Source organism: Leguminivora glycinivorella, chromosome 4 (genome assembly GCF_023078275.1).
Source record: "Leguminivora glycinivorella isolate SPB_JAAS2020 chromosome 4, LegGlyc_1.1, whole genome shotgun sequence".
Classification (NCBI taxonomy): domain Eukaryota; kingdom Metazoa; phylum Arthropoda; class Insecta; order Lepidoptera; family Tortricidae; genus Leguminivora; species Leguminivora glycinivorella.
This window is the reverse complement of record NC_062974.1, coordinates 24,792,795-24,805,384: the sequence shown is the minus strand read 5'-3', so window position 1 is coordinate 24,805,384 and position 12,590 is coordinate 24,792,795. Positions and strand designations below refer to the sequence as shown.

Genomic DNA, 12,590 nt, shown 5'->3' with positions numbered 1-12,590 from the left:
TCACCATAGCCGATTACACAGGCCCACAAATTGTCGTGAATTAACGCGTTTTTGATAATAAATTTCCATTCGACGTAATTTTCGCGACCGCGTAATTTTTCGTGAGGAAAATTATTATTGTTACTTTCCGAAATTTTAGTAAACTATGCACACAACGGTAAACTATGAAACAACACTGCCCATAACCTAATGTATGGGTTACATTTAAACACACTTTATAATAAAATGTATAGCAGAATATATTTAGCACAAGATACAGGAATATAGAAAATCAACAACAATGTCAATCAATATTGACATGTCATCTGTACTCGCTAGGCGGCCAGGATTACAATAAGAAGGTTTATACTATGGACATAAATTAAACCTCTAACAGGGTGCCATGTGTTTCATAAATTGTATTGTATCAACTGTTCCTTTAACATGGTTCGCATAAAGTATTCTAATTCTAATTTTATTTTGTTTTGAGTTCTCTTCTTACCTTGTCGTCGAAGAATCCCTGGTCGTCTGTCCTCTGCTGCCCTAATAGCCTGTCAGTCTCCAGATCCGTATCCGCTTCGTCTGCAACAAATTATTTACTTTACATTCTCTAATGCAGGAAACGGAACCCTTGCTTTTGTGATTTTAAGAAAATAACCCAGCACCAAGAGTGGCAACACAAGCCAGGGGACTGATTTTTGAATTTCGAACGCACTAATTCGCCGTTTGAAATAGGGAACTTGACTGTTCTTAAAATAAAATATTTTATACCATGCACGAAATAAAGCATCAGATAATTATAAGAAAAACTTGGGCAGAAGTTATTTTTAAATCCAATTTCTATTTAATAAGTCAGGTAGAAATAGAGGTATATAAAGTAACTGAATTGACCGTGACGTCACTCAATTCGATTTCATATTAATTCCATATTAGCAAGTCGTACAAATTCGTTTTGACAGTTCATAAAAAGAAGCTGATTTGACTAGGAGGCAAGTAGCCTATTCTGTGCAATACGACGAAATAATATTTTTGAAAAACGACGGCTAGTAATTTTAAATCTAGTGGTAATGATCACCCACTCATTTTCGATTCTTTTGGTATAATTAAAGTCGTCCATAGGGTAGATATTATTTAACGAAATTCACGAAATAGTCGACATTCAAAAATTGGCTCCCTGGACGGCAACTAAAAAAATAACAGACTAAAACAAACGAGCGGCGGTCCTGCGGGTCAATAAAAACGGCTACAGTGGCGCCACAGTTTCGCTCACAAGTCACCACTTCAGACACTAAATTTCAGGTAAAACATTTCATAGAATTGAAGTTCAGAAATATTTTACCTTCATCTCCACTCGCAGGTTTGATTTCCACGGAGTCTGTACTCTGTGCTGACGATGGCCTTTTCCTGCTAGCGAAAAAAAAATATATTAATAAGTCTTCGATTCAAATTACATATGTTGGAAACATTTATTTAAATAACACAGTGAGTTACATTTTAGTCTGGTCCCCACACTAGGCACAGCCTGTCCTGTGGTGGACATATAAAACAGTGTCATTTTCTTCTTTGGAAAATTTAAGTTCCTTATTAATAGTAAGCACTTCATCATAGAAATATCTACGAGTATCTCTTTTGGACTTTCAGTCACCTACAGTTTTATGGTAAATAATTGTTTCCTTTATTTTTACCTGTGTTTTTTTTTCTGTCTTCATAAGCTTATTCATTAATTTTAATCTTGTATTGTTTTAAAATTGTAAACACTGTTTATGTCTTGTATGTCTTATATTATAAACCTTATTAGCGTATTAAGAACCTTGGCGAAGGTCTAAAATATTTTTAGATTGAATAAACACAAATTATTTTGACGGGAGTGGTGGAATCAATAAGGACGGTAATTATTTAAAATTAGCATATTTAATTTGGGATCAAGAAATGGTATTAGATGTGGCTCGCAATGTAAGCAAGATTGACGTCAGTTAACCTTTATCGAGTAATATAAATTACAAAGGTTAAAGCCGTTAATGAAATGACCGAGCGAAGCAAAGGTCTCTTCTAGTAAGTTCAAGGTAACAAAAAGCGAAACGAAAACGCAAATAGCGAAATTTCAGAGAGAATCGCGAGAATAATTATCAAAAACATTTTTCTAAGTTTAATTTTATGTTTCTCCTACTCAGAAGCTCTTTCGATCTAGAACAAAAAACAAGAGGCAAAAAAATGGTTCCTTTTTCTATTATTTTACATACTTCCCACATTGTAACCGCTGTACAAAGGGTTTCAAAAATGGTAACGAAGTGGAAAAATTAAATTAAGGATGTTTTTTTTACCTAGTAGGATCGAAAGGACTCATGACGCTTTTAGGTTTTAGTCATCGCGGCTGATTACACCATTTACCTATTTAGGTAGTCATGCGGCGTATTCTGTGCTTAGTGCTCACATGTGGTATTGCGCGCACGCACAAGCTCGTGGGGTGTTGGTGCCACGCTAGAGATATTTCAGACGATGCTGTTGCTGGGGACCGCTGTAGTGTATACGTGTCTATTGGGGTATTCTGTCTGGCTCCTCGTGGATACCTACCTATTGGGATAGTCGTCGTGTGGTACATGCGGCGTATGCGGCGCATGGGGCGCATGCGCAGTGTGCTGTGCGTGCTCGGGCTCCTCGGCGGGCCGGTGCGGCGCCGGCGCCGGCGGCGGTGGAGAGACTTCGCTGCAAGCTAAGAGAGAAACACTTTCATGTAGTTAAATAAAACTCATTCGTTTACTATGGAAAGGTGATCAAGATCTGGCCCACACTTCGCAAAGCTACAAGTTAAAATTACAAGTGGTAATCGCTGTCTAATATGACAAGTTGAAGAGACTTCCGCTTGTAACTTTTAGCTTGGAGGAATAGGTCACAAATGCTGGAATCAAAACCAGCTTCGTTGCTGATCCCTTAGTTATTCAATATAGCCACCGGCCGAGTCACGTCGGCTTACGTCTAATTTTTTGTCTCTTGGATGTGTTTCTATGAAAAGGTGCGTGGGCCAACTTTCATACTAGACCGATGGTGAGAGAGACAAAAAAAATTTGTGGCGACAAAGTCGCCTGTGGGCGCATACCCTTACATTTCTATGTAACTGTAAAGTTATGGCACCCTCATTTCATGAACTTAATTAATGTAATGTACAATAAAACCTTTAGGACCTTAGTTTGTTTATTATAAAGTAGTAGATGTGGCAGAAAGATCTTGCCAGTATACATGCCTAAAGGATCCAACGAGTGTAGATCGGCATCCGAGAGCACATGGGCTTCTGCACTAGTTCCATTCTCCACTATTTCCTCGATTATCACCGAAGAGTGTGTCTGCGAAAAAATATACTGATTAGTTATATAGTACAAATATTCAACAGACAAATTATAGTAAAAAGTATTCTCATATATGTAAATAGTTTCTCAAACTATGGTAGGGACCTACAGGGCACCTGTCTTCTTCAGAAATATAAACTTGGTAGGCTCGTGTTGGTCGTTTAATGCCTTAAAAGCGGACTGGTGTACCTATACTATTCACAAAAATACCTATACTATTCTTTGTACTGTGTATACTTTCCGTGGTATCATTCGGCATGGCCCTGACGGACGATCAGCGTTGGCCCTCCAGGCTAACACCATGCTGAGTCAGGACCATCTTCGTGGCAATTATGTGTACCTACTTACCTTATTGTGATGTTATGTGTGTAAGTAATTTTTTGTTGTTGATCTGTATTTATGTGTGTTTTTTTTTAATTATTTTACCATGAACAAAAAATATTTCTATTTCTATTTCTATTCTGCTCAAAGTTCTACTAATCTTACTCTTAGTGCAAAGAGAAAATAACAATCCATACTAATATTATAAATGGGAAAGTGTGTGTGTCTGTTTGTTTGTCCGTCTTTCACGGCAAAACGGAACGACGATTGACTTATTTTTTTAAGTGGAGATAGTTTAAGGACTTTAAGGGATGACATAGGCTACTTTTTGTCTCTTTCGAACCCCCCACTTCGCTAAAATGAGGGGTGGAAGTTTGTATGGAGTATTCCGCAATTTTCGAATTTAACTCGAGCGAAGCCGCGGGCAAAATCTAGTTATAAATATTATAATACCTGTTGTAAGGTCGGCAGTTGGTTATTATTGTCATTGTCAGAGGCGTGGCCTGACGATAGTCCGTCTTCCACGATGGGCAGGTGTGTCACCACTACGCGACTCGTGTCCATTTGAACTAGAACAAAATATTACACGTCAGTTTTTACAAAGAAAGTCTTAAAAGGCAGAAGAAACTTAGCCTCAACTTTATTCAGGCTAGTCTGTGGACTAAAATGTTGACAATGGTGGCCGTTATCGGATGTAAGAAGCGCCTGGCATCCGTTGGCTCGTTGGGTGGACGACATCCGTGCGGGGCACTTCTGGTAAGCGTACATTTATAATTAAAATAATGAAAAGGCAGAAGAAACTTAGCCTCAACTTTATTATCAATGAAGCCGACGTGTTCGCCTTTGGCTAGTCTGTGGCCAAGAGTAAGCACAATTATAATAATAATAAAAAAAGCAAGACAAAACTCATTTATCACATTCTGGAAAATGAAACAGCTACAAACCTATCCACACCACACCACAACACATACCTATCCTCGATATTTGTTTCAGATGAAGGCTATCCCTTGGCGCTCAAGAGATACAGGTAATCACTAATCAGTCATTTCGTCAAGCAGTTGCCTCTAACAGGGATCTTACCTTTCATCTCGCTCACTCATTCAGCTTATTCTCCATAATAATGAGCGAGACGTCGCTACCCTCGTCACTGGTCTCGGGAGACAGGGCGAGGGGCGCGCGGGCGCAGGACGCGGAACCACACAGTCAACTCGTGGATCTTACCTTTCATCTCGCTCAGCTCATTCTCCATGATAATGAGCGAGAGGTCGCTACCCTCGTCACTTGTTTCAGGCGACAGGGCGAGGGGCGCGCGGGCACGCGGCGGCGGGGCGGCGGGGGAGGCGGAGCCGCTCCACGCGGAGCCGACCCGCAGAGCCGCCACGTTGGCTCGCCGTAGCATTCGCGTTGTTGCTGGAAAAAAAAAAGTATTGTGACCTGTCGGTTGTGGTACCCTGTCTTCTTCTTTATCGTTTGGCAAAATCAGGCCTGTGCAGATGTTTCTTACCATGCGATTCCTCATTATCACTGTTTTATTGGCAGCGTCAACCCGCTGGGTGGACATTGTTAAGAAGGCCTGCCAGGGATTAACACAGGCGTCTATTATTAGGACTGCAGAAGACCGTGCTGAATGGAGAGCTTTGGTGCACAAAATAACGACCTCGGGCCCATTTCTCGAAACTACAAGTTACAATTTACAAGATGGTTGTCAATGTCTAATATGACAAGTTGGAAAGAGACTTCCGCTTGTATCTTGTAACTTTCAATTTTGAGAATTGGGCCCTCACGTGGACGGACCCTCAGCCGTGAGGAACCGAGGAAGAAGAAGAGTCAGTCGCTTCCTACTCCGTTCTGACAGTCTTATGTTTAACACCAGATCTCTCAGCTACAGACTACAGCAGCCTATGACACTTAATTTCTAACTTAAGATTCGACTAGCTGTAAGGAGTGTAAGGTTGTACCTGTAGACCTAAGAAGTTGGTGTGATTGTGCGCCGTGTGCGGTGAATCCAGGGTGTCTGTGTGCGGCCACTCCGCGTCGCTTCCTTCTACTCCGTTCTCCGACGGACAGTCTTGCGTTTGACGGCGGAGCTCGTAATCTAACTCCTGTGGACATGAATGAACAATTGAACACTGTGTAAATACCGGAATCTTGACGCCAGAAACATACCTCTAATATTATAGAGCAGCCCATTGGTGGACCATCTTGGGAGAATGGTCGAATATCGGAATGTGAAAAGAAAGTACAAGTCACTGGAACAACATCGCACGAAAAGGCCGGAAAAATATCGGACAAAATCTTATTTATAGAGCCATACGATCCTGTCAGATATATATGCAGCCTTATTTTTGTGCGATGATATTGCCAATTACCGTACACGGGATGAATAACAAATCGGATGCCTAACGGCCCAGCCACGACATTAGTCTAAGCGCGACAGCGGTGAGTGGCAGTCATACGTGCGAATGAAAAGTTCCATCGCTGTGACTCGCTCCAATGTATGCAAGCGCGGATCCAGCTTCGTGCCCAGGGGGGGGGTCACGTGGCCCGGGGCCCCAGGGGGGGGGGTCACGTGGTCTATTTGTATGGCCAACTTAGGCTCCAGGGGGGGTCATGACCCCCATGATCCGCGCATAAATGTATGGCCGCCGCTCACCGCTGTCGCGCTTAGACCGATGTCGTGGCTGAGCCGTAAGGTCTCGTTGGAGCTAGAAAGGAGAGAGAAATGTACGCTGACAGAGAAAACTGGCACTATAATCTGTAGGAGACCAAGATTTACTTTGGATCATTGATCCACTCATTGAGTCTTCTGCTTTTAAGTTAGCAAGAGTGTTTACTCTTAGGAAGAAGTAATAAAATGTTGAAATGGATCAGAGTTCTTTGAACGAGTACCTAGGATTGTTTATTTATTGTATGGCCAGGTAAGACGTAACATCATAAAAATGTTCGGGAATCTTCCATTCATTCAGGTTAGAATGAGACAGCCGTGTTACTAACCTGAAAATTAACAATCTCATCGTTGCTATTGAGCTGCGCATGGCCAGCCACCGCAGGACACCTGAAGAATTCTTCTAGAACCTTCCTCGTTTCCGAGAACTCGTATAAGTAGTCGAAGGCTGCTGACCCTGACGGAGGTGTCACGTCTCTGCTCTCCGTCACTATGCGCTGGAAGAAATGAGATGGGAGATAAGCAGGGCCATCAATTTATGTACTTTAGGGTTGTCATCTGTCACTGCAACATCACAATTTTATTTTCTTTCAACCCCCTCCTTAGGCCTTTTAGGAATACATACAGGCATGAGTTTATGTATATATACTGTGTATGTTTAGGGTTGTCGATGGCTTGTCAGACTTAACTTGTTTTTAAACGTTAAAATTGCTGTGTTATTTAATAAAAGCTCGTAAAAACGGTGTGTTTCATTTTGTAATAGAAACATTCTCTACTTAGTCATCTTACTATTCATTAAAGTCAATTACTCTAATTATTGCTCAATTTCGTGCCAAAATGCTGTGTGCCATATTCTCAAAAGCAGACATTAAAATACCATCCATAAAAGTGTAAAATTAGGTATAAACTCTGGCAAACCTACAGCGGGTCAGTCAGTACCATAATGTCTACTTGACGCCTTATCTATCACGAGCAAATACCGGTACTGAATAGAGGTAAATAATACTGAAAATAGTTCATACATAGTGAAAAAGACAAAAGCGGTTTGACAACAATACCTCTAATTCGAATATGGGTATTAGTTTTTTAGCGGTAATAGTTTGACAGTTTATATACGGGTATTCAATTTAACCGGTTTTAAAATCCCTGGTCAGTACTCGGTAGAAAAAAACGCCAATTCCTTTTTAATGGACATTAACTTTTATTACCGTTTTTTATTATAAACTGGGTTTGCCAGAGTACAAGTGCTTAAAAAACTCAACTAACCTGCGGAAACCCAGGCCTCGGCGACCTCACAGCCTGCTTCTGACTGCCAATTCCATATCTCCGCGGCGACCCCTCATACTCAGCTATAGGCAGCTCCCCAATCACCCTAGTAACTCTTCCTTTATCCTCATCCCCCGACATCCACACCCCGGAGGGACTAGCATCACTCCTCTCCTCCCCCGGACTTGATTCACTCTCACTTAACTCACTTTTATTGTTCATCATATCACTGTCACCGTTTTTCATATTGTCTAAAGTCCTTTTTACACTCAGATCTATGTCGTGATCACTAGCATCCGGGTCCATCCGAAGACCTAGGGACACAGAATTCAATATCACTGAAAATAAATGAGAGAGAAAAAATATTGTGAGTTCGGTTAAAAAATAAAGGGAGGAAATGATTTGTTATTGAAGTAAAAGAAAAGGAAGGCTATAAACTAGAAGTTACGAACATTAATGCATCTAAAGAGGACGATGAACGAAGATGAATTTAATCTAAAGATCTTTTAGCCATTTCAAGGGGTGCGTCCCACGAGATATAACGTTAATATATATAATTTCATGTTACTAACGTTCAGCAGCAATAATGAACGTTAGATATAACACAACATCAATACTTTTGTAATAAATAACGCTGAATTGCCATAATATTAGTTTTACATAACGTTTTTTAATATAACGTTTACGTTACTTAATTTCAGTTTATATACCATACACTACGTATACCGTTCACCGTGCATAACATTTCTTAATATAATGTTTAAATTAGCTAATTTCAGTTTATATACCATACACTAAGTATACCGTCCACCATAAATAACATTACTTAATATAACGATTATATTAGCTTAATATCAGTTTATATATACCATACCGTTCTCCATATATAACATTTAAATGTTGCTAAGAAAGTAGGTTTAGGTTAGGTTAGAACTGCGACCCCCACACAAAACTGTTGCTAAGAAAGTAGGTTTAGGTTAGGTTAGAACTGCGACCCCCACACAAAACTGTTGCTAAGAAAGTAGGTTTAAGTTAGGTTAGAACTGCGACCCCCATAAAAAACTGTTGCTAAGAGAGTAGGTTTAGGTTAGGTTAGAACTGCAACCCCCACACAAAACTGTTGCTAAGAAAGTAGGTTTAGGTTAGGTTAGAACTGCGACCCCCACTCAAAACTGTTGCTAAGAAAGTAGGTTTAGGTTAGGTTAGAACTGCGACCCCCATACAAAACTGTTGCTAAGAGAGTAGGTTTAGGTTAGGTTAGAACTGCGACCCCCACACAAAACTGTTGCTAAGAAAGTAGGTTTAGGTTAGGTTATAACTGCGACCCCCACACAAAACTGTTGCTAAGAAAGTAGGTTTAGGTTAGGTTAGAACTGCGACCCCCATACAAAATTGTTGCTAAGAGAGTAGGTTTAGGTTAGGTTAGAACTGCGACCCCCACACAAAACTGTTGCTAAGAAAGTAGGTTTAGGTTAGGTTAGAACTGCGACCCTACACAAAACTGTTGCTAAGAAAGTAGGTTTAGGTTAGGTTAGAACTGCGACCCCCATACAAAACTGTTGCTAAGAGAGTAGGTTTAGGTTAGGTTAGAACTGCGACCCCCACACAAAACTGTTGCTAAGAAAGTAGGTTTAGGTTAGGTTAGAACTGCGACCCCCACACAAAACTGTTGCTAATAAAGTAGGTTTAGGTTAGGTTAGAACTGCGACCCCCATACAAAACTGTTGCTAAGAGAGTAGGTTTAGGTTAGGTTAGAACTGCGACCCCCACACAAAACTGTTGCTAAGAAAGTAGGTTTAGGTTAGGTTAGAACTGCGACCCCCACACAAAACTGTTGCTAATAAAGTAGGTTTAGGTTAGGTTACAACTGCGACCCCCATACAAAATTGTTGCTAAGAAAGTGGGTTAGGTTAGGTTATTATGCATTTAAAATCTTACACACAGAATGAGCATTACGCCTTTTGATGTTAGATTAATTGAAAAATATATGTTATTAATATTAGGTATCCCAAACGTTATAAACATAGATCTTAGAGATATTATGAACATTACACCTTTTGATGTTAGAATAATTGATTAATATAAATATAAATATTAGGTATCCTTAACGTTATATACATTAATCTTTATATACACTGATATTATAGAGAATAAACATTATCCACTTCGAAATTAGATGATTTGCTATTATCGATTTTGAGCATTATAACCAGTGAACGTTATGCTGAACAAGCTTATACAAAGTGAGCGTATATTTTATAAGTAATATACGATACGTTCTTATATCTCGTATTACTTACCCCATTTCAAGTAACTATTTATTTGGAACGAGCACTAATAGCCCAAACACAGAAATTTTCGTCAAATTTATTACTAAGTAAGATAATAACGATGAACGGAGCATATTAATTTAATGAAAATTTCTGTATTTAAGCGCAAGGAAACAACCAAACCAGTAGGAAGAATAAGGTTATTTTGAGAATGCAAGTTTACGATATTTTTATATTTGGTAATAGCAGTAATTAGTTTCTAATTAGTTGTTTTTATTAATAGTGTTATTCAAACGATACTTTGCAGCAGCATCGGCTTTAAATACACATATAATTAGGTAATTAAGAAATAACTCAACAATTTTCGAAAGGTGCAAAAATGAACTAGCGTCTGTATAGGCTAACTCCTTATTCATAAATGTTCACTAAAGTTCAAGGCGATAAAAATCGTTTGTCCCTTTCTATCTTACCAATACGTCGGAAAAGGACAAACGATTTTTATCATCTTGATAAGTTTAGTGAACGTCGTGCCGTAACATAACTTCAATAGAATAAAGGAACATATCAAACGACGAGCTTTCGACATTGGAAAATGTGTTGCTGAGTGAGAATCCGATTTTTAACCGACTTCAAAAAAAGGAGGAGGTTCTCAATTCTACTGAATGTTTTTTTTTTATAAATAATACAAATCGTTAACGTGCTATTATTTCAGTATTGACCAAACAATTTTTGGCAAAATCAAAAGTAAGGACAATTTAATAGGGAACTTGACTGTTCTTAGAATAAAATATTTTATACCATGCACGAAATAGAGCATCAGAAATAAAGCATTAGAAAAACATGGACACGGACAGAAGTTATTTTTTAAATCGAATTTCCATTGAATAAGTCGGGTAGAAATATATAAAGTAACTGAATTGACCGTGACGTCACTCAATTCGATTTCATATTAATTCCATGTTAGCAAGTCGTTCAAATTCGTTTTGACAGTTCTTAAAAAGAAGCTGATTTGACTAGGAGGCAAGTAGCCTATTCAAAACCTTGCATTCTCAAAGCAACCGTATAAAACAAGTCATAATCACCTTTCCAGTCCTCATTGTCATCAAAAACGACGACCTCTCCGTCCGCGACGACCGCAATGGGACTACTCTTAGCGCTCACATCATTCGTTTTATGCGGATCCAGAATCGGCGAACTGTTCTTAGGGATCCCCATCGTCTCCTCTATTATGGGCTCCCGGTCCCCGTTTGTATATGTCGGTGACGTGTGCCGTGATATCATTTTTTTTGGCTCATTGTTTAGCCTGTGCAAGGATATCTGGAAATAATAGTTTTATGGCTAGTGTGGGCTTGACCCTTGTGTATTTTGGCTGCACGTTTGGCATTGCAAGTGGCAAAAAAGTTAATGACCGTGACCGTGATTACCTTTTTGATTTTTGTCGAGCTTCCAATATTTCGACGCAGTTGCATGCATCATGATCACGGAAAACTGACGAAGGCGGGTGGATGTTAAACATCGGGAGCTCGACAAAAATCAAAAAGGTAATCACGGTCTATATCCCGGTCAATATAAGTTTAATGAAAATAACCGTAAATCATTCAAAACTCTTATTATGAATCTATCTAACGTTTGTACAGCTGTTGCAATTAAAACATCAAGTTATTGTGTCCAGTTCTTTCTTGTATTTAGTTGATGTGTTTTGTTTTTGTTTCATTAGGCATTTTTATGGCAAATTCTACACTAGCGTCAAGTTTACACCGTAGACCATAATAAATAGCAAACCATCAGCCCAATGGTAAAATATTAACAACAATAACGAAACAGGCGAATCTAGGAGTTTCTCAATTTAACAATCGCCTGACACTTTTCTACCAATTTTTTTTTGTCATAGATTTAAAGGTCCCAGATTCACCGTTGAATTGGAAAAAGTTCAGGACAGGCAACGTGCAAAATGGGCTGATGACGATGAAGACAAGACTACTCAAAATGCAGGGGAGGTTCTATTTTAACATTCTCTAATCTCTTTATTTCCTGACAGTTTCCATTCAGTCCAAAAGTTGTTATTTAAGACGTGTCTATCGTCGACAGAAAACGGATCGGGAAAGTGGTCACTATTTGTGGACTAAATCTGATAGGAAATAAAGAATAACTGCTTTATAATTATTTATACTAAAATTTTAAAAATTATAAATCAAGTACCTATTTTCACTAGTTAAATCGTCTACTAATTTATATTCATCATCCATAAAAGAGAAATAGAAAACTACTAGCGGTAATTTTCTCAGCAGACGACGTAACAAGCATATAAACAAGACTAACTGGCGCAGTCTGGTAGGATACAGGGCGTAACTGTACAAACTAAAGCCAAATTCGTTAAATAAGGACTGAGCTACAAGGAGCCTTACTTCAGGGTCAAATTTGGGCCAGGCTGACTCTGTTACATCAAAGCAGCGTAGCCTATTATATAATTATGTTCTCTCTAGAAACAGTAGGCAGTCTGACGTTTATCATCATCACAGGCCTTTGCGTCTATTGCAGACGATTTACACATTGCTGTTTTGATAACGGGTTTGGTGACTGTGGAGGCCGATTCGCGATCGGCACGACACGACCTGCCACATTTTTAGAAACGCTATTTTTCTGTAACAGGACAGTGGGGCCTTTGCCCGTTTGACCATCCAAGTTACGCCACTGGTATAGTAATACTCATATATGTACGCTGGTTTTAGTGTCACGCGGACCGACTGC

General features: G+C 39.3%; 1 protein-coding gene across 1 annotated transcript in view; it reads right to left on the bottom strand.

Annotated features, from left to right (window-relative positions):
* The window catches only part of LOC125225549, a 356,301-nt gene that overhangs the window by 21,844 nt on the left and 321,867 nt on the right, over positions 1–12,590 (bottom strand). The window contains exons 8-17 of the mRNA XM_048129307.1: positions 10,925–11,159; positions 7,573–7,910; positions 6,636–6,803; positions 5,578–5,743; positions 4,863–5,051; positions 4,095–4,210; positions 3,218–3,317; positions 2,551–2,689; positions 1,319–1,386; positions 482–561 (exon numbers count right to left, since the gene is read on the bottom strand). Of these exons, the coding sequence (XP_047985264.1) occupies positions 482–561; positions 1,319–1,386; positions 2,551–2,689; positions 3,218–3,317; positions 4,095–4,210; positions 4,863–5,051; positions 5,578–5,743; positions 6,636–6,803; positions 7,573–7,910; positions 10,925–11,159 (1,599 nt within the window). The remainder of the gene's footprint in view (positions 1–481; positions 562–1,318; positions 1,387–2,550; positions 2,690–3,217; positions 3,318–4,094; positions 4,211–4,862; positions 5,052–5,577; positions 5,744–6,635; positions 6,804–7,572; positions 7,911–10,924; positions 11,160–12,590) is intronic.